Here is a 20,249-nt window from a genome sequence, read left to right as displayed (position 1 = left end):
CACACCTCATAAGCAAGGAAACACTGCCTTTATTGCATCCAAGATTCTGAGGCTTCCTGGGGGAGCCAGGCGGGCCCTCCCGCTGCCCCAGCCCGCCCCCAGGCGGGGCCAAGGCTCCTCCCTCCTGCGGGGTCCCAAAGGCGGCTTTGTGTGTGCAGGTATGTGGTGCTGGAGGTCTGGCCCAGGGGTGTCCCACCTCTGAGCCACGCCCTGAGCCTACTATAATTATTTTTTTAAACAGGGTCTTGCTAAGTTGCTGAGGCCGGCCTCCAACCTAGGACCTCCTGTCAGACTCCCAAGTCCTGGGATGACAGGCGCGCTCACCCCCGGCTCCTGACGGTGGTTTTGGGGAGGCAGATCAAGAGCTCGTGTAGATCAGGGAGGGAGTGGCATGGGGTCTGGAGGAAGCCGGGAGGGCTGAGGGCGTTTGTGCTGGAGACCTGGGGGATCCTGTCACCCCGGGCCCAGAGTCCTGAGTCAGGCGGGCTGGCCCAGGGGCCTGGGCCGCAGGCTCCACAGAGGCCCGAGAGCCAACAGACAGGGGAAGGGCGGGGTCGCCAGGGGCCTGGAGACCGGCTCTGGGCACCCTGGGGTCCCTGGAGAACAGATGTAGTAACAAAGACTGTAAGAAAAAAATATATCAGAGTCCGTGGTTTCTCCAGGGCGGGTCAGCTGGGAGCCCCCTCGGCCTTCACCCTTTTGGGGGGCCTGTCAGGGCCAGGGCTGTCCGGCGGCTCCCTTTTGGGGCTGCGGGGCTGGGAGCCGTGGTGCTGGGCGCCGTTGAGCTGAGTGAGGGGCTCCTCCTTGGGCTCCAGCTTGGGGCTGAGTGGGCGCGGCAGGGGCGGCAGCGCCCTGTCCAGGACCCGGGGGCCGTCCCAGGAGGGGACCTCCAGCCCCAAGTGCTTCATGAGCTGGGTCATGACCTCGTCGACGTAGCCGTGGATGCGCAGGTCTGCGTGGCGGTCCTGTGGGCGGGAGGGGTCAGGAGGGGTGGGGCGGCACGGGGTGGGGGTGGGGCGGGCTGGGCACCTACGTGCTTGGTGGGCTGGAGGTTTACGATGACCAGCCGGCCTCCCCGGCGCTTGGTGGCCAGCGGCAGGTTCCCACTGGGTCGTATTTGCAGGGAGGTCCCCAGAGTGACGGACAGGTCTGCGTTCCTGAGAGGGGCGGGGAGGCGAGCGCAGGGCTTAGCACAAGCCCCTGTGAGGCCAGGTACTAGCCCACCCGCCCACCCTGGGCACTCGACAGGCTCCTGGCTGTCCTGGGCCCTGTGCCTGTCCCTGCCCCTCGGCCTGGGCCACCCGCCTACCAGAGCTGGGCAGAGCCTCCGCTGCCCTCTACAGAAGCACCTGGTAGGGTGGAGTGTGGGCCCGGGGCTGGGACCTGCCGGTCACTGCCTGGCTGGGAAGCACTGGACCCCAGGGCCACTTGGCTAAAACCTCAATTTTCAGCTGGGCGTGGTGGCGCACGCTTATAATCCCAGCATTCGGGAGGCTGAGACCAGAGGATCGTGAGGACAGCCTCAGCTACTCAGTGAGGCCCTCTGCAACTCAGTGAGGCCCGGTTTCAAAATAAATAATAAAAAATAGGGCTGGGGGTGTAGCTTGAAGGTAGAATGCCCGGGGTTCCATCCCCAGTACTGCGAAAACAAAAAATAAAATAAAACCTCAGGGTTTTTTTTTTTTTTTTTTTTTTTTTTTTTGCGGGTCTGGGAATGGAACCCAGGGGCATTTGACCTCCGAGCTACAACCCCTGCCCTATTTTTTTTATTCTTTATTTTTGAAACCGGGTCTCACTGAGTTGCAGAAGGCTTCACTAAGTAGCTGAGGCTGTCCGCGAACCACGATCCTCCTGTCTCAGTCTCCCAAATACTGGGATTACAAGCGTGCGCCACCACGCCCGGCTTTAAAACCTCAGTTTTATAACCAGAACGGGCTGGCTATACATTATTTACCCAGGCCTCACAGGACGTCTTCTCTGCCCCCCTAGTCTCCTCCCTCTCCCAGCTCCTGGGGTCTAACCTGCTGGCCTCATCCGCAAGAGCCAGGTCCCGGTCAGGCAGGGCGTCTTCCCAGTCCAAGATGGTGTCTCTCAGCTCGCCCCTGGCAGGGGAGTTCAGGGTTAGGGCCAGCCTGCTGCCCGGGCCGGCGGGGCTAGGGTTAGGGTCAGGTGGGGGCTGCTCACCTGCAGGCTCGCAGGCCCCTCGCCTTGGCCACCGTGCAGAGCCGGCCGGTGGCCTTGAGGCCCATGGTGCCCACGATTGTGTCCCGGACATATTGCCTGTGGGGACAGAGAGAGGGGCTGGCCGTGAGCAGACGGCAGGCTGAGTTCACCCGCGGAGTCTGCACACTGCCTCCAGCTGGCGGGTGGTGGTAGGTGGGCTTTACTTTACCAGAGCCGAGGGCTGCTCTGTGGTTAGCGCTTGCCAAGCCCACCTAAGCTCCCCTGGCTCCAACCCCAGCAACCCCGGGGGAAAAAACTGCCCCATGGAAGAGCAGGCAGGAGCTTGTGGTCCATAAATACGGAAGGGGAAGAGGGTACAGTGGCGCACACTGTGACCCCAGAACTCTGGAGGCTGAGGCAGGAGGATTGCAGGTTTGAGGCCAGCGTATCAAACTAGCGAGGCCCTTCACCGTTCAGTGAGATCTTCTTGCAGATGGTGAGTCCAGGTCAAGGGGCCCTGGGTCCTATGGGGCCCTTGTCTCCTGGTTTCTGTATAAAGTTTTATTGGCACACAGTCATGCCAGAGAGGAGCTGCCACGACTCAGGCACTAAAAGTCTGAAATATTGATTCTCTTGCTCCTCCTCCTCCTCCTCTTCTTCTCATTCTTTTTTTTTTTTTTTTTTTTTTGTGGTACTGGGGATGGAACCCAGAGGCATTCTAACTCTGAGCTACACTGCCAGCCCTATTTTTTATTCTTTATTTTGAAACAGGGTCTCACTGGGTTGCAGAGGGCCTAAGTAGCTGAGGCTGGCCGCGAACCGCGATCCTCCAGTCTCAGCCTCCCGAGCGCTGGGATGACAAGCGTGCGCCACCACGCCTGGCTGATTCTCTAGCTTTCTACAGAAGAGGCGGCACAAGGTGATGGTTCAGGTCTTGTGAGTTTTCTATAGGTTTGATTCCTTCTTTTTTTTTCTTTTCTTTTTCTTTCTTTTGTGGTATACTGGGGACTGAACCCAGGGGCTCTACCACTGAGCTACACCCACGGCCCATTTTATTTTATTTTGAGATGGGGCTTGCTAAGTTACCCAGGCTAGTCCTGAACCTGCGACCCTCCTGCCGCATCCTCCTGAGTCGCTGGGATGGCGGGCGTGTGCCATCGTGCCCAGCCAGGTTCAAATTTTTCAAAATAAATTTGGAAGCTGGGTGTGGTGGCTTAGGCTTGTAATCCTGGCCCTTGGGAGGCTGAGAGGGGAGGATCAAAGGTTCAAGGACAGTCTTAGTAACCTGGTGAGGCTCCCACTCTCGCAATTTAGACCCTGTTTCTAAAAAAAAAAAAAAAAAAAAAAAAAGTTTAAGAACAGGGCTGGGGGTGTGGCTTGGAGGTAGAATGCACCTGGGACCACTGGGCGCGGTGGACACGCTTGTCATCCCAGCATTCCGGGAGGCTGAGACCGGAGGATCGGGGTTCGCAGCCAGCCTCAGCTACTTAGTGAGGCCCTCTGCACCTCGGTGAGACCCGGTTTCAAAATAAAGAATAAATAATAGGGCAGGGGCTGTAGCTCGGAGGTTGAACGCCCCTGGGTTCCATCCCCAGCACACACACATACAACATAATAAATAAATGAATAAATAAATAAATAGGGAGAAAATGTTAAAGTACAATACAGACTAGAGGCCCACCTATGGTGCCAGAAGGGTCGCCTGCAGGGCAGGAGCCCGCTTGGCCAGGGTGCCCATGCCTGTGGGGCTGCTCACAGGAGAGGGAGTTCGGAGCCCCCCTCCCCCGGCCCCCAGCCCGACACTCACGTTTTACACTTCACACATTCTTCTACAAACATGTTCCCGTGGAGCTCAGCCAGCTTGTCCCTGGGAGGAGGAAGAGCTGGGTGTTGGGCTCAGGCCTGGCTCCCAGCTCCTCCTCTGGGAAGCCCCCGCTGACCCTCCTCCACGCGGTCAATCCGCTGCTTCTTGCTGGTTCTGGGTCCTGCTCCCCACCAGGTACTGTGCATCCCCGGGCAGGAGGCCCAAACTCGCTGAGCCTGAGGAGTTATCCTCAGCCACATGGCCCACCCCTCCCCTCAGATTCTCTTCTCAAAATGCCTGCCCCTCTCCACAAGCATATGGGACCTGCTGGAGTGGTCACTGGGTTGGAAGGCCAGGAATTCAAATTCCTAGCTAGGTGTGGTGGCACACTCTTATAACCTCAGCATTTGGGAGGCTGAGACAGGAGGATCATAGTGTGTGGCCAGCCTCAGCTACTTAGGCCCTTTGCAACTCAGTGAGACCCTGTCTCAAAATAAAGAATAAAAAATAGGGCAGGGGATATAGCTCAGATATCAAATGCCACTGGGTTCCATCCCAGACCCGTCAAAAAAAAAAAAAAAAAAAAAAAGTAAGGCTGGAGGTGTAGCTCGGAGGTAGAATGTCCCTGGGTTCCATTCCCAGTACTACAAAAATAAATAAACAAATAAATGAATAAATAAATAAATAAAATCCCGACCAATGAAACAGGTTTACTTGACCAGCCTCAGCATCTTAGTGAAACCCTCAGCAATTTAGCAAAACCCAGTTGCAAAATGAAAAAATTAAGCCAGGCGTGGTGGATCACAGGTCCATGGCCAGCCTCAGCAAATTAGCAAAGCCCTCTGCAACTGAGTGAGACCCTGTTTCAAAATAAAATAAACTAGGGCTGGGGTGTAAGGGCTGGCCCCTTACACTCTGAGGTAGAATGTCCCTGGGTTCAATCCCCACCCAGTACTGCGAAAATTAAAAGAAAAGAAAAGAAAAAGAAAAAGAAAAAGGGCTACGGGTATAGTTTGGAAGAATATCCCTGCATTCAACCTCCAGTACCAATAAAAAGAAAAGAAGAAGCCAGATGTGGTGGCACACGCTTGCCATCCCAGCATTTGAGGCTGAGACCAGAGGATCACGGTTCGCAGCCAGCCCCAGCTACTTAGTGAGGCCCTTTGCAACTCAGTGAGACCCTGTTTCAAAATAAAGCATAGGAGCCGGGCGTGGTGGCGCACGCTTCTAATCTCCGCGCTTGGGAGGTGGAGACAGGAGCATCATGCAGGTTCGAAGCCAGCCTTGCTGGCTTAAGAGACCCTGTTTCCAAATAAAAAAAGTATAAAAAATAGGTCTGGGAGTGTAGTCCGGAGGTAGAAGGGTTTCCAGGAACCCCAGTACCACCAATAAAATAAAATAAAGTATAGAAAATAGGGCTGGGGGTGTAGCTCAGAGGTTGAATGCCCCTGGGTTCTATCCCTAGTACCATAAAGACAGAAAAGAGAAGACTATCTCTGCATTCAACTTCTAGTACCAAAAAAAAAAGAGAAAGAAAGAAGGAAAAGAAGAAAAGCAAAGAGGTCAGAGCAGCCCAGGAGTGTGGGTGCGGGAGGCAGGGCGGCTGCTGCTCCTGAGCGGCGTGACCCGGGCTGGCCCCTCACGCTGGCTGTCCCTCCGTCCCCATCCGTGAAATGCGCCGAGGCCCAGGTCTTAGGATGCTGCGCCCCTGCTCCGGCCTCGGCTGCGGCAAGGGCCCCTCTCCCTCTCCACCGCTGCCTTTCCTCCCTCCGCCTCCTCGGCCATGTTTTTCTCCATCGACATCTGGTAGACCTAGCTCTCCAGGTCCCGACAAGTGCTTGGTAATTGGTCCCCGGCTGCGGAGACGGTGGGCCGGGCCTGCCTGGTACCTGGGGAAGCCGGAGCGCACGTGCAGCCCGTCCACGTTCTGGCTGACCAGGAAGCGCAGCAGCCCGACGCGCTCCAGCTGCACCAGCGCCATGTGCGTGAGCGTGGGTCGCGCGCTCTCGAAGGTCGTGTCGAACTTGGGGGCCAGGCCCTGCTCCTCCAGCGTCCAGACCCCGCGGGGGCCCCTGCAGGCGGGGAGGGGAGGAAGGGAGATGGAGAAGGACATGGAGAATCAGAGGCAAGAAGAGAAAAAAGAAAAACGAAGAGAAACAGGCACAGAGACAAAATTGGAAGCACAGATACAGGCAACCAGATACAGAAAAACAGGCAGTCAGTTTGCAGGAAACAGAGGAAGAGAGCGAGCGAGCGATAGAGGCAGCCAGAGATAAAGAGATGGAGATACGGGGAGAGAGGGACAGATAAAGGACACAGAGGTTGGCAAACTGATCATAGGACTCGACCCCAGCCCTGCTTGCCAGGAGCTCTCGACTCTGTGGGGGAGACACAGCTGGACATTTGCCCCCTAGCCTTGTGGGATTAGAAGGAAGGACCCAGAGCGAAGGAGCCAGGCCATGCGGGCTCTGCCGAAGAGCATAGAAGGGCTTCCTGGAAGTCTTTTTTTTTTTTTTTTTTTTTTGGGTGCTGGGATTTAAACTCAGAGGCATTCTACCTCTGAGCCACACCCCCAGCCCTATTTTATTTTTTATTTGGAAGCAGGGTCTCCCAACGTTGTGGAGGGACTCCTGAGGTTGCTGAGGCTGGCCTAGAACTTGTGACCCTCCTGTCCCATCCTTCCAAGTAGAGGGAAAGAGATGTGCACCACTGCACCCAGCCCTTTTTATTTGATATTTTTTATATTTATTTATTTGTTTTTTATTTTTGGTGGTACTAGGGGTGGAACCCAGAGGCTTTCTACCTCCGGGCTATACTCCCAGACCCATTTTATATTTTATTTGGAAACAGGGTCTAAGTTGCTGAGAGCCTCAATAAGCAGCTGAGGCTGGCTTCGAACCTGTGATCCTCCTGTCTCAGCCTCCCAAGCGCAGGGATTACAAGCGTGTGCCACCACGCCCGGCTTATTTGTTTTATTTTGAAACAAGGTCTCTCTACGTTGCGGAGGGTCTCGCTAAGTTGCTGAGGCTGGCCTCGAACTTGCCATCCCCCTGCCTTTAGCCTCCCAAATACTGGGATTAAGGGTATGTGCCACCACGCCTGGCTTTTGAGCGGGCTCCTGAAGGGAGCGTGGGGAGGAAGGGCTGTTCATTCAGGAGGGGTAACTTTGTGAGACCCTGTTTCAAAATAAAGAATGAAGAATAGGGCTGGGGATATAGGTCGGAGGTAGAATGCCCCTGGGTTCAATTCTTGCTACTAAAAGAAAAAAAAGACTCTTGTCTAACCAGGTGTTGAATACAGCGAGAGGTCGGGGCACTATGGGTATCTGGCCTCACCTGTTTAGGGGCTAGGCGACTGCGATCCCACAGGTCAAATCACTTGCCCACCACTAGCTCCTAGGTGAAGACCTGCAGGGACGTCAGGAGACGCGCTGACAGCCCTTGACATCGACTCTCTCTAGCTACCGTGTGGCTGAGCGCAGTTGTCTGAAGCTGCGTTTCTCGGTACCCCTGGCGGGCAGGTAAGCTGGGGACCAGGTTCAGGGGCAGGACTGGGACTTCAAGGGACACCTCTGAGCCCAGGGTCTCCCCCTGCCCCATACCCAGGCCCCAGCCGGGAGGAAGGGCCCTACATGCAGGTACCTGTTGCTCCCCAGGAAGCCCCCGGCAGCAGGCTGGCCCTGCCTCAGTTTCCTGCACTCACATACCTGAAGTCGGGGATGCCCGAGGCCGTGCTGATGCCGGCGCCCGTGTGGAACACCACGCTGCTGGACTGCCAGACCAGCCTCGCCAGCTCCAGCACCTTCTGCTCCAGCTCCTCAGGGGGATCGAAGGTCTGTCAAGAGAGAGAGCGGGAGGGAGGGCTCAAAACAGATCCCTCAGGCGGGCGTGGTGGCACACGCCTGTCATGCCAGTCCTTGGGAGGCGGAGACTGGGAGATCGCAGGGTCGAAGACAGCGTCAGCAACTTAGGAAGGCCCTGTTTCCAAGCCAAAAAAAAATTATATATATGTATATACGTGTATATTTGTATATATACTTATATATGCATATATAAAATATATACACACACACATATATATATGTGTGTATATATATATATATATATATATATATATATATATATATATATACTGAGATTACAAGCGTGCACCACCACTCTGGGCTCAAATAAAAAATAAAATAGGGCTGGTGGTGTAGCTTGGAGGTAGAATGCCTCTACGTTAAATCCCCAGTAAAACAAACATACACATACACACACACACACACACACACACACACATAGAATGCCCCTGGGTTCAATCGATGCCCAGTACCATAAAAATAAAATAAAATAGGAATCTAGCCATGGTAACACAGGCTTGTAATCACAGTACTTGGGAGGCTGAGACAGGAGGATCACAGGCTCACTACCAGCTTCAGCTACTTAGCGAGACCCTCCCCAACTTAGCAAGACCTTGTTTTCAAAATAAAGAATAAAAAACAACTCGGGTGTAGTGGCACATGCTTGTAATCTCAGCAGTTGGGAGCCTGAGACAGGAGGATCACAGTTTGCAGCCAGCCTCAGCTACTTAGTGAGATCCTTTGCAACTCAGTGAGACCATTTCAAAGCTGGGTGTGATGGCACACGCTTGTAATCCCAGCATTTGGGAGGCTAAGACTGGAGGATTGCAGTTCGCGGCCAGCCTCAGTTACTTAGTGAGGCCCTTTGCAACTCGGTGAGACCTTGTTTTAAAATGAATAAGCCGGTGTGATGGTGCATGCTTGTAATCCCCATGCTTGGGAGGCTGAGACAGGAGGATCGTGCAGGTTCGAAGCCAGCCTCTGCTGGCTTAAGAGACCCTGTTTCCAAATAAAAAATATAAAATAGGTCTGGGAGTGTAGTCTGGAGGTAGAAGGCCCCTGGGTTCCATCCCCAGTACCACCACCCCCCAAAAAAATAAAATAAAATAAAATATAGGGCTGGCTGGGGGTGTGGCTCAGAGGTAGAATGCCCCTGGGTCCCATCCCCATTATCCAAAATAGACAAAATATCCCCCTTAAGTGGGAAGACACTGGCCACGGGCTGAGAAGCGTTGGCAAAGGCTGCTTGACCTCACTCACAGCCTCCTCTGTCCGCAGCAGAGGCTCCAGGGCTCCTACCTCCCTTGGGGTCAAAGCCTGGGGCCTCCCTGCAGCCCACAGGGCCCTGCACAACCCCCGGCTCCCCTCCGTGTCTCCCTCCTCCCTGTCTCCTGTCCCTCCCTCCGTCCAGCCACAAGGACCCTGGCTGCACCTCCAACACCAGGCTCAGCCCTGTCCCGAGGCCTTTGCACCGGCCAGGCCCTCGGCCTGGGACACTCTTCCTCCAGATTCCCACATGGCTCCCTCTTTCCTCCTTCAAGCTTCCCCCTGGGCAGTGGCTGCCCCGGCCACATCATGGAATGCATCTCTCGTGTCCCCCCATTGAATGCGGGGTCTTGACTGTCTGGTTCCCGGCTGTGTGTCCAACACGTGGCTAATGTCTGGGCTGCGGCAGGCGAGCAGTTGTGCTCTGGGAAAGCTCCTTGGATGCGCCTTGGGGCGAACGGGAAGGGGCGACTTCAGCCTCCCTTTGCAGATGGGGAAATGAAGCCAGGAGGGGTGCGGCGCGGCGCCCCAATGCCCCTGCCGTGCGGGGGTGTGTGTATGGGGGCGCGTCTCCCTCCACTGCCCCTCTGCCTGGCTCTAGGGATCTTCCTGCCATGTGCCTGGCTCTGGAATCCTTCCCCAGGTGTGCTGATTCCCACGTGCCCGCCATTCCCGCCGCCGGGAGCCACATCCTCTCGCCCTGAAGCGGCCGGGTCCACCTTCCCCGGCCCGGTCACCCCGGTGCCGGGCGCCGCCGGGTCCCCGAGTGCCCAGGGGGCGTCACTTCCCGCCGCCGCCTCCTCCTTGGGAAGTCCCTCCCATGGTCTGGCCTCAGTGCCTCCTGATATTCCCACAATGCCCCGCGGGCGCCCCGCCCCGCCCCGCCCGCCCGCCGGCCTCCCGGGACCCCTTTACCGCTCACCTCCGGGAGGCCGCACTTGCCCTTATCCGCGTACGGCGACAGCCCCGCCGCGTAATTCACCGACATCGTCGCCGCCTGCACGGGAACAATAAAGTTTGCCTTGTTCAGGCCGCTTCCGCCGGAAACGGGGCGGAACGAGAAGGAAAGGAGGAGCCTTTTTCCGGTCCTGCGCATCCGGCCGCCGCTGCCCCCTCGTAATGCGCATGCGCGCCTCGCTGACCTCGCTGACCCCCTCGTAATGCGCATGCGCGCCTCGCCTGACTCCCACGCCGGCGCCATCTTAAGAGCTGGAAGAAGCCGAGCAGGGTGGTGCCCGACTTGTCATCCCCGTACTTGGGAAGAGGAGATTGGAGGACCGCAGGTTCAACGACAGCCTCAGCCGTCTAGTAAGGCCCAGTGTCAAACCCCCAAAATAAAATAACACACATACCCAACAATAAATAAATAAGTAAATGCTAGAATCTGAGAGTGGTGAGGTAGGCTTGTATCCCCAATACTTAGGAGGACCGCAGGTTCCTGGCCCGCCTCTTCTACTTAGTGTGAGGCCTTCCGCAACTTAGTCCTGTTTCCAGATTTGTAAAATGGTATTAGGGGTGTAGCTTGGAGGCAGAAGACCTCTGAGTTCAATCTCCATACTGCAAATAAATAAATAGAAAATAAATAAATGCTAGAAGAGAGAATCCTGTTGGCTTCTTACGGGTTCCTGGGGCCTGGGAACAGATGGTTCACCTATGGGTTTGGTTAGGGAAGAAATTGGGATGGCCACTAAATGAGAGTTTTCCTTTTATTTCTAAAATAAGAACAGGCAGTCAGTGACCACTACCCTTTTATTTATTTATTTTGGTAGAACTGGGTATTGAAACCAGGGCCTTCCTAACTCCAAGCTTCACCTTCAGCCATATATATATATATATATATATATATATATATATATATATATATATATATATATTTTTTTTTTTTTTTTTTTTTTTTGGTGGTGGTTCTGAGGGTGAAACCCAGAGGCTTTCTACCTCCGGGCTATACTCCCAGACCTTTTAAAAAATATTTTATTTGGAAACAGGGTCTCACTAAGTTGCTGAGAGCCTCACTAAGTAGCTGAGGCTGGCTTCGAACCTGTACGATCCTCCTGTCTCAGCCTCCCAAGCGTGGGGATTACAAGCGTGCGCCACCATGCCCGGCTTATATATATATTTTAAACAGAGTCTTGTAAATTGCTGAGTCTCAGCTAAGTTGCTGAGTCTAGTCTTGAACCTGTCCTGTCTCTGCTTTTTTTTTTTTTTTTTTTGTGGTGCTGGGATGGAAGCCAGGGGCATTCTACCTCCAAGGTACACCCCCAGCCCCATTTTTTATTCTTTATTTTGAAACAAGGTCTCATTAAGTTGCAGAGGGCCTCACTAAGTAGCTGAGGCTGTTCAGGAACCTGCGATCCTCCAGTCTCAGGCTCACAAGAACTGGTATTACAAGTTTGCGTCACCACGCCCGGCTTCAAGTACTTGAATGACAGGTGTACATCACCATGCTCAGCCAGTCCTCTCCCCCAGCCCTTTTAGGGGAAACTTTTTTTGTGTGTGTGTGTGGGTCTGGGGACGGAACCCAGGGGCATTCAACCCCCGAGCTATACCCCCTGCCCTGTTTTTTATTCTTTATTTTGAAACAGGGTCTCACTGAGTTGCAAAGGGCCTCACTAAGTATCTGAGGCTGTCCGCGAACCGCGATCCTCCGGTCTCAGCCTCCGAATGCTGGGATTACAGGCATGCACCACCACGCCTAGGGGAAGCTTTTAAAGAATTGGGCCACGAGCAGAGACCCAGGAACCTAGTGCAGCCGTCCTGAGCTCCACTCAGGCATGTGGAATGCATCCAGCAGGCAGGCCTTCCCGGCTCTGAGCTAGAAGCTAAGCTACGCACTGTTCTTGGGGCTGACGGCCTTGAGAACTGTGGTGTGGGGCCCTACTGTGTGCCAGAGGGAAGCTAGGACGCAAAGACAGTACCTTTAGCCAGGTGTGGTGTGGCACCTTCCTGTACTCTGGAGACTCAAACAGGAGGATCACAGGTTCGAGGCCAGCCTCAGCAACTTAGCGAGACTGTTTCAAAAAAATTACTGGGTGTGGTGGCTCAAGCTTGTAATCCCAGCTTTTGGGAGGCTGAGACCTGAGGATCGCGGTTCACGGACAGCCTCAGATATTTAGTGAGGCCCTCTGCAACTTAGTGAGACCCTGTTTTCGAATAAAGAATAAAAAATAGGAGCCGGGCATTGTGGTGTATGCTTGTAATCCCAGCATTTGGGAGGCTGAGACAGGAGGATCTCGGTTCGCAGACAGCCTCAGCTACTACTTAGGCCCTTTGCAACTCAGTGAGACCCTATTTCAAAATAAAGAATAAAAAACAGAGCAGGGAGTGTAGCTCGGAGGTTGAATGCCCCTGGGTTTCATCCCCAGACCTGCCAAAAAAAAAAAAAAAAAAAGGCCGGGCGTGGTGGCGCACGCTTGTAATCCCCGCACTTGGGAGGCAGAGACAGGAGGATCGCGCAGGTTCGAAGCCAGCCGCGCACGCTGGCTTAGGAGACCCTGTTTCCAAATTTTAAAAAATGTAAAAATAGGTCTGGGAGTGTAGCCCGGAAGTAGAAGGGCTTCCAGGAACCCCAGTACCACCAAAAAAAAAAAAAAAAAAAAAAGAGAGAGAGAGAGAGAGAGAATAAAAAATAGGACTGGGGGTGTAGCTCAGAGGTAGAATGCCCCCTTTTTGTGGTTCCATCCTCAGTATCAATAAAGAAAGAAAGAAAAAGAAAAAGGGGCTGGGGTGTACCCTTTAGAACTCTCCTTGGAGTTCTAACAAATGGGTAAATGGTTGAATGGGTGAACGGATGAATAGACAGGCCTGGTCTCCATGTCTTCCCGCCAGAGCGCCAGCGCGGTGGCCATCAGGCAGCCCCGCCGCCGGCCTGCCGGCCTGCTCCTCCCTCGGCTCACCCGGCCCCTTGGGGCGGCTGCTGCGCAGACCTGATCGGGTGTCACAGCCGAGCTGGGAGTTGCTGCCCTGAGCTCGCTGGAGGCCCAGCTGGAAGCGGGTAACCGGAGCTGCCAGGGGGCTCCGTGGCCTGCTGTCGGGGCGCTGGAGCTGCTGGAGGTATGGGAGGCCCAGGATGAGGGAGGCTGTCCTCGGTCCTTGGGAGGAAGGGGAGGCTGGGGCCGGACTCAAGGCTAAGGAGCTACAGCTGCACGCTGGCTCCTGCACAGCCTTTGCCGGGTCTGAAGGATGCTCGCCTCTCCTGCGGCCCTGGCTCAGCATCCCGCACCTGTGTCTTCACCTTCTCTCTTCCAGTCAGCAGCTCCTTAAACCTAGAGGGCTTCCTCCTCCCCCAAGTTGCCATTCCCTCCTGCTCAGGCAGCCCCTGGACTCCTCTTTGGGGGGACTTATTATATTCACTTTGAGGGTGACTGAGAATTTGGTCAGGAATAGAAGGGACAGGGTGAAGAGAATGGGCACAATGGTGGCTGGAGAGGGGACTGGATGGACCGGTGGGTGGTGGGTATGTGTAAAAGTGCATGGAAGGGTGCCTGGGCAGGTGGATGGGTGGGTAGAAGGGTGGATGGGTGGGTGGATGGATACATAGGTGGATGGATGGGTAGATGAATGGATGGGGGGATGGATGGATGGATAGATGGATGGATTCATGGGTGGATGGGTAGATGGATGGGTGGATGGATGGGTAGATAGATGGATAGGTGGATGGATGGATGGATGGATAGATGGGTGGATGGATGGGTGGATGGATGGATGGGTAGATGGATGGGTGGATGGATGAGTAGATGGATGGATAGGTGGGTGGATGGATGGATGGATAGGTGGATGGATGGATATATGTATGTATGTATGGATGGATAGAAGGATAGATGGATGGATGGGTGGATGGATGGATGGATAGATGGGTAAATGGGTGGATGGATGGATGGGTAGATAGATATATGGATATATGGGTAGATAGATATATGGGTACATAGACGGGTAGATGGGTGGATGGGTAGATGAATAAATAGGTGGATGGATGAATGAATAGGTGGATGATGAGTGGATGGATGGATAAATGGGTGGAAGGATGGGCAGATGGGTGGATGGAAGAGGTTTTGGGGGCGTGTGAAGCACAGTTGTAAGGTAATGAAGAATCTTGAGGGCCAGGCGCAGTGGGACACACCTGTAATCTCAGGACCTTAGAGGCTAAGACAGGAAGATCACAGGTTTACAGCCAGCCCCAGCAACTTAGGGAGGTTCTCTGTAACTTAGTGAGACCCTGTTTTAAAAATAAAGGAAGAAAATAGGGCTGGGGCCATAGTTCAGAGGCAAAATGATTCTGAGTTCAATCCCCAGTACCACACACAAAAGAAAAAATAGAGTCCCTCGTGTTTTAGGCGAAGGAAGTGAACTCAGAAAGGGCAAGTCACCTGCTGAAGGACACAGCAGGTAGGAGATGAAGAGGTGTCGGGTCTGCCCAGGAAGGAGGAGAGGGAGCAGCTGACCCCCCCCCCCGGTCTCCCAGGAAGGAGCCCCTCACCCTTTTCCACCCCTTCTCTTTCCAAGGTGGCCTGGGGAGAGGAACAACGCCAGACACTGGCAATGAAGACTCTCAGGGCAAGATTTAAGAAGCCAGAGGTGAGTCTGAGGCCCCTGAGATGCCAGCTCACCCCTGGCTGAAGACCTGCTGGCCTCTGGACAGATATCCCCTCCCACCCTTCCACCCACCCCAAGTGTCAATAACACCAGGGCCCAGCCTGCTCAGAACGCTGAGATTCCACAGGTGTAATCTCAGTATTTGGGAGGCTGAAACAGGAGGATCCCAGGCTCGAGGCCAGCTTCAATGACCTAGCAAGACCCTGTTTCAAAATAAAAAATAAAAGCCAGATGTAGTGATGCTCCCAGTGCTTGGGAGGCTGAGACAGGAGGATTGCAGGTTCAGGGATCACCCCAGGAAGTAGGGACTCTCAGCAACCTAGTGAGATCTTGTTTCAAAATTGAAATAAAATAGGGATGGGTGAAGCTGGGCGTGGTGGTCCACATTTGTAATCCCAGCATTCGGGAGGCTGAGACAGGAGGATCGCAGTTCACAAATGGCCTCAGCTACTTAGTGAGGCCCTCTGCAAAATCAGTGAGACCCTGTTTCAAAGTAAAGAATAAAAAATAGGGCTGGGTGTAATTTGAAAGTAGAATGCCTCTGGGTTCAATCCCCAGTACAAAAGAAAGAAAGAAAGAAAGAGAGGAAGGAAGGGAGAAAAAGAAAAGCTGGGTGTGGTGAGCTTGTAATCCCCGCGCTTGGGAGGCTGAGACAGGAGGATCGCGCAGGTTCGAAGCCAGCCTCAGCTACTTAGTGAGGCTCTCAGCAACTTAGTGAGACCCTGTTTCCAAATAAAATAGAAAATAGGTCTGAGAGTGTAGCCTGGAGGTAGAAAGCCCCTGGATCTCATCCCCAGTACCACAAAAGAAATAAAATAAAAAAGAATAAAAATAGGGCTGGGAGTGTACCTCAGAGGTAGAATGTCCCTGAGTTCTAGCCCCAGTTCCTCAAAAAAAAAAAAAAAAAAAAAAAAGAAAGAAAGAAAGAAAGAAAGAAAGAAAGAAAGGGAGAACTCCTTTTTGAATATTTTTTACGCACAAATGCTGTCCTTCCTTCTTTCCTTTCCTGGTGCTGGGGATTAAACCAGGGGCATTCTACCTCCAAGCTACACCCCCAGCCCTATTTTTTATTCTTTATTTTCACTAAGTTGCAGAGGGCCTCACTAAGTAGCTGAGGCTGTCAGTGAATTCGTGATCCTCCTGTCTCAGCCTCCCAAGTTTTGGGGTTACAGGTGTGCGACACCACGCCCAGCAAGAAGGAGCTTTATTGACTCCATTGTATCCGTTTTATAGAGGAGGGCTCAGAGAGGTGAAGGAAGCACTTTGGGTCTCACAGCCAGGGAGGGAGGGTCTTGCCCATAGTCAGGGATGGGACTGGGTGTGAACTGGAGAGAGAGAGAGAGAGAGAGAGAGAGAGAGAGAGAGAGAGAGAGAGAGAGAGAGAGAGAGAGAGGGAGGAGGGAGAGAAAAGAAGAGAAGAGAGGAGAGGAGAGGAGAGGAGAGAGGGGAGAGAGGAGAGAGAGGAGAGAGGAGAGAGAGAGGGGAGAGGAGAGAGAGGGGGGAGAGGAGAGAGAGATAGAGGAGAGAGAGAGAGGGGAGAGGAGAGAGAGGGGGGAGAGGAGAGGAGAGAGGAGAGAAGGGAGAGGAGAGAGGGGAGAGGAGAGAGGGGAGAGGAGGAGAGAAATAGAGGAAGAGAGGGCCAGAGGATTAACTGCTCCTTAACTGCCTACAAAATGTGACCTGTGACCAGGGATCAGCTTCGTTCCTGTGGAAGGAACCTAATATTTTTCATCTGGTTTGGGGTCTCCTAAATAATATTTGTTCGCAGCCCGTGGTGAACGAGACTCTTACAAGCATTTACTTGCAGAAACACAGTTACACTGAAATGACATTTTGCCAGGAGCGGGAGCCAGCCTGGACCTGCTTGTGATCCCAGGATTTGGGAGGCTGAGACAGGAGGATTGCAGGTTCTCACCCAGCCAGACCCTGTTTCCAAATAAAAATAAAATAGGGCTGGAGAGGGGGTGTAGCTCAGAGGTAGAATGCTCCTGCGTTCAATCCCCGGTGTCACTCAATAAACAAATAAATATAAAAAATAAATAAATTTAAAGAGTAAAATAAGCTGGACATGGCGGTGCACACTTATAATTCAAGCATTTGGAAGGCTGGATCATGGTTTGCAGACAGCCTCAGCCACTTAGTGAGGCCCTTTTTCAACATAAAGAATAAGCCTGCCGTGATGGCACATGCTTGTAATCCCAGTGCTTGGGAGGCTGAGACAGGAGAATCGTGTAGGTTCAAAGCCAGCCTGAGCTACTTAGGCTCTCAGCAATTTAGTGAGACCCTGTTTTAAAATAAATTATAAAATATGAAATAGGTCTGGACGTATAGCCCAGAGGGAGAAGGCCCCTGGGTTCCACCCCCAGTACCACACACACAAAATACCAAATATTTCAAAATACAGCATGTAGATTATTTTCATCTAAAACCTGTTTAATTATATTCTCAATGTGTTATTTTAATCCTGGGTCAAAAAACACCAAAGGGCGGCCCTGCCTGGCCACTCTCCGTCACATATAATGAACTTAAACTAAACATTCTATCCTCTAAATTACCTACTAAATATTACACTTATGATTTCTATGTATAAACATAATTGCTAGCCCGGCGTGGTGGCTCACACTTGTTATCCCAGCATTTGGGAGGCTGAGACAGGAGGATCGCGGTTCGTGGCCAGCCTCAGCTACTTAGTGAGGCCCTCTGCAACTCAGTGAGACCTGGTTTCAAAATAAAGAATAAAATAGGGCGGGGGTGTAGCTCGGAGGTCGAATGCCCCTGGGTCCCATCCCAGACCTGGAAAAAAAAAAAAAAAATATATATATATATATATATATATATATATATATATATATATATATAATTAGGTTTGGGGAGCGTGTAGCCTGGAGGTAGAAAGCCCAGGGATTCCATCTCCAGTACCACACACACAAAAAGAGTAAAAAAATAGGGCTGGGGGTATAGCTCAGAGGTAGAATGCCCCTGGGTTCCATCCTCAGTACTACAATAAATAAATAAATAAATAGATAAATAAATAAAATAGCGCTGGGGTGTAGCTCAGAGATAAAACTCCCCTTAATTCCATCCCCAGTGCCTCCCCGAGCCCCCCAAAAAGCCCCCAAAACCCACACACACATTTTGCAAATGCTCTACAGCTGGAAAAGAGCCACGTCATTCTGGATGTGGGTGTGTTTTGACTTGCTGGAGACGCCCTTAGACCTCCGCCAGCTGCCGGGCGGGCGGGGTCCTGCATCCCAGCTCCGCACCTGACCGTCCCACCTCCCTCTGCTAGGCGGGTTCGGGTTTCCACCGGCAGCTGGAGTCAAATTCAGCTTTTGTTCTGCAGCCCCGAGGGAAGAAAGCCAAGCGGTGACTGCTGACCGCCTGGCCGCCTCCCAGGCTCGGTTCGGTCCCCTCCTGTCACGGCACCTGGCTGCGGGTGCCTCCTGCGACCCCCCCCCCCCAGCCTCGGCAGGTGGGCCTCTTCCTCAGCCCTGAGGGCCGGCTCCTCCTCGGTTGCAGTACTGGGCATTGAACCCCGGGGCATTCTACCTCCGAGCTACACCCCCAGCTTTATTTTCTATTTTTATTTGGAAACAGGGTCTCCCTAAGTTGCATAGGGCCTCACTAAGTAGCCGAGGCTATCCACAACCGTGATCCTCCCGTCACAGCCTCCAGTCTCAGCCTCCCAAATGCTGGGATTACAAGCGTGCGCCACCACGCCCGGCCTCACTTTCATTTGTCTTCTTCCAAAACTCTTTTTTTTGGGAGGTGGGGGAGTAATGGTGGTGCAGGGGATTGAACCCAGGGGCATTATCTCTGAGCTGCACCCCCAGCCCTTATTTATTTATTTATTTATTTATTTATTTATTTTTATTTTTTATTTTTGTAGTACTGGGGATGGAATCCAGGGGCATTCTACATCCAAGCTATATCCCTAGCCCTATTTTTTTTTTTTGTGTGTGTGTGTGTGTGTGTGTGTGTGTGTGTGTCCCTGGGGGTGGAACTCAGGGGCTTTTCTACCTCCGGGCTATACTCCCAGACCTATTTTATACTTTATTTGGAAATAGGGTCTTACTAAATAGCTGAGGTTGATTTTGTTTTGTTTTGGTTTTTGGTGGTACTGGGGGTGGAACCCAGAGGTTTTCTACCTCCGGGCTATACTCCCAGATCCATTTTATATTTTATTTGGAAACAGAGTCTCATTAAGTTGCTGAGAGCCTCACTAAGTAGCTGAGGCTGGCTTCGAACCCGTGCGATCCTCCTGTCCCAGCCTCCCAAGCGCGGGGATTACAAGTGTGCACCACCCCGCCCTGCTCCCATTTTTTATTCTTTATTTTGAAACAGGGTCTCACCAACTTGCAAAGGGCCTCACTAAGTAGCTGAGGCTGGCCCACGAACCGCCATCCTCCCATCTCATGCTGGGATTACAAGCATGGGTCACCACGCCTGGCTTTATTCTTTATTTTGAAACAGGGTCTCACTAAGTTTCAGAGAGCCGCACTAAATAGCTGAGACTAGCCTCAAACCTGTGATCCTCTAGTCTCAGCTTCCCATTTCTTTTAATTTTGAAACAGGGTCTCACTAGGTGGATGACAGAGTCTCATTACTTGCGGAGGCTGGCCTTGAACCAGTGATCCTCCTGTCTCAGCCTCCCAAGTACTGGGATTCCAGGCGTGCGCCACCATGCCCGGTTCTCCTTCTTCTGCTCTTTACTACCAACGCCTTCAAAGCAGGAAGCTCTCCCTAGCTCTTGGGCTGGCAGGGCTTGGGCTGCCAAGAGCAGTTGGCTGTGCACAAGAAGGTCCTTGAGCAGCAGAGAGAGAATCCCGGGGTTTAGGAAGCCGCTGCTGACCGGGAGGAGGGAGGGCAGGGGCAGGAGGACACGCCTGGCAGGCAGTAGCGGGTACGTTGCATCTGGGGTGACAGAGAGGCGTCGGGGGAGTGCCAGGAGTTGGCATGAGCGGATGGGCTCCGAGAGGCCGCTTTGGTCTGGGCTTACGTAGTCAAGCGGATGATTGGAAATCCGAGGCCTGAGCTGGGAGATCCATTTCGGCCTCTTCCTGTGCGGCCTGGAGGCTCCCCGTACCCCCAGACTGAGAGCAGGCACACGGCCCAGAGACCTGCCAATACCTGCCTGGCTCCGGGGATCGGAGTCCCCTCTCCTGATACCCCCTAGCTATTCTTTAAAAAAAATTTTTTTTTTTTTGTACTGGGAATGGAACCCAGTGGCATTCTACCTCCGAGTTACACCCCCAGCCCTATTTTTTATTCTTTTTTTTGAAACAGGGTCTCACTAAGTTGCAGAGGGCCTCACTAAGTAGCTGACACTGTCCTTGAACTGGGATCCTCTTGTCTCAGCCTCCCAAGTGCTGGGGTTACAAGCGTGCACTACCATTCCCAGCTAAAATGTTCCTTTTCAAAGACCCCAACTTGGTAATGAACAGGTTCCCCAAACAACAGATCAGTCCCCCTAACTTGTCTCTGAGAACCCCATACCTCGCCCATCTCTGCCTAGTCTCCCCCACTCTCTCTCGGTACTGGGGATGGAACCCAGGGGCATTCTACCTCTAGTCTCCACCCCAGCCC

The 20,249-nt window shown here is 53.0% G+C and overlaps 1 protein-coding gene across 3 annotated transcripts; it reads right to left on the bottom strand.

Annotated features, from left to right (window-relative positions):
- Positions 1 to 668: 668 nt before the first annotated feature.
- SIRT6 (sirtuin 6) lies at positions 669 to 10,062 on the bottom strand (the record flags this gene model as incomplete). Of its 3 annotated transcripts, XM_080712779.1 has the most annotated exons (8): positions 669 to 965; positions 1,034 to 1,157; positions 2,022 to 2,102; positions 2,185 to 2,280; positions 3,971 to 4,030; positions 5,857 to 6,039; positions 7,674 to 7,801; positions 9,997 to 10,062. In XM_080712779.1, the coding sequence occupies 8 exons, from the start codon at positions 10,060 to 10,062 to the stop codon at positions 669 to 671; spliced, it is 1,035 nt and encodes a 344-aa protein (XP_080568905.1). The 3 variants fall into 3 exon arrangements, with proteins under 3 accessions (XP_080568905.1, XP_080568906.1, XP_080568907.1); XM_080712780.1 differs by lacking the exon at positions 2,022 to 2,102; XM_080712781.1 differs by lacking the exon at positions 5,857 to 6,039.
- Positions 10,063 to 20,249: the final 10,187 nt, after the last annotated feature.

Source organism: Muscardinus avellanarius (assembly GCF_963383645.1).
Source record: "Muscardinus avellanarius genome assembly, chromosome: 16".
NCBI classification, from domain to species: Eukaryota; Metazoa; Chordata; class Mammalia; order Rodentia; family Gliridae; genus Muscardinus; species Muscardinus avellanarius.
Note: the sequence above shows the minus strand (reverse complement) of the source record. Positions and strands in the feature narration are given on the sequence as shown.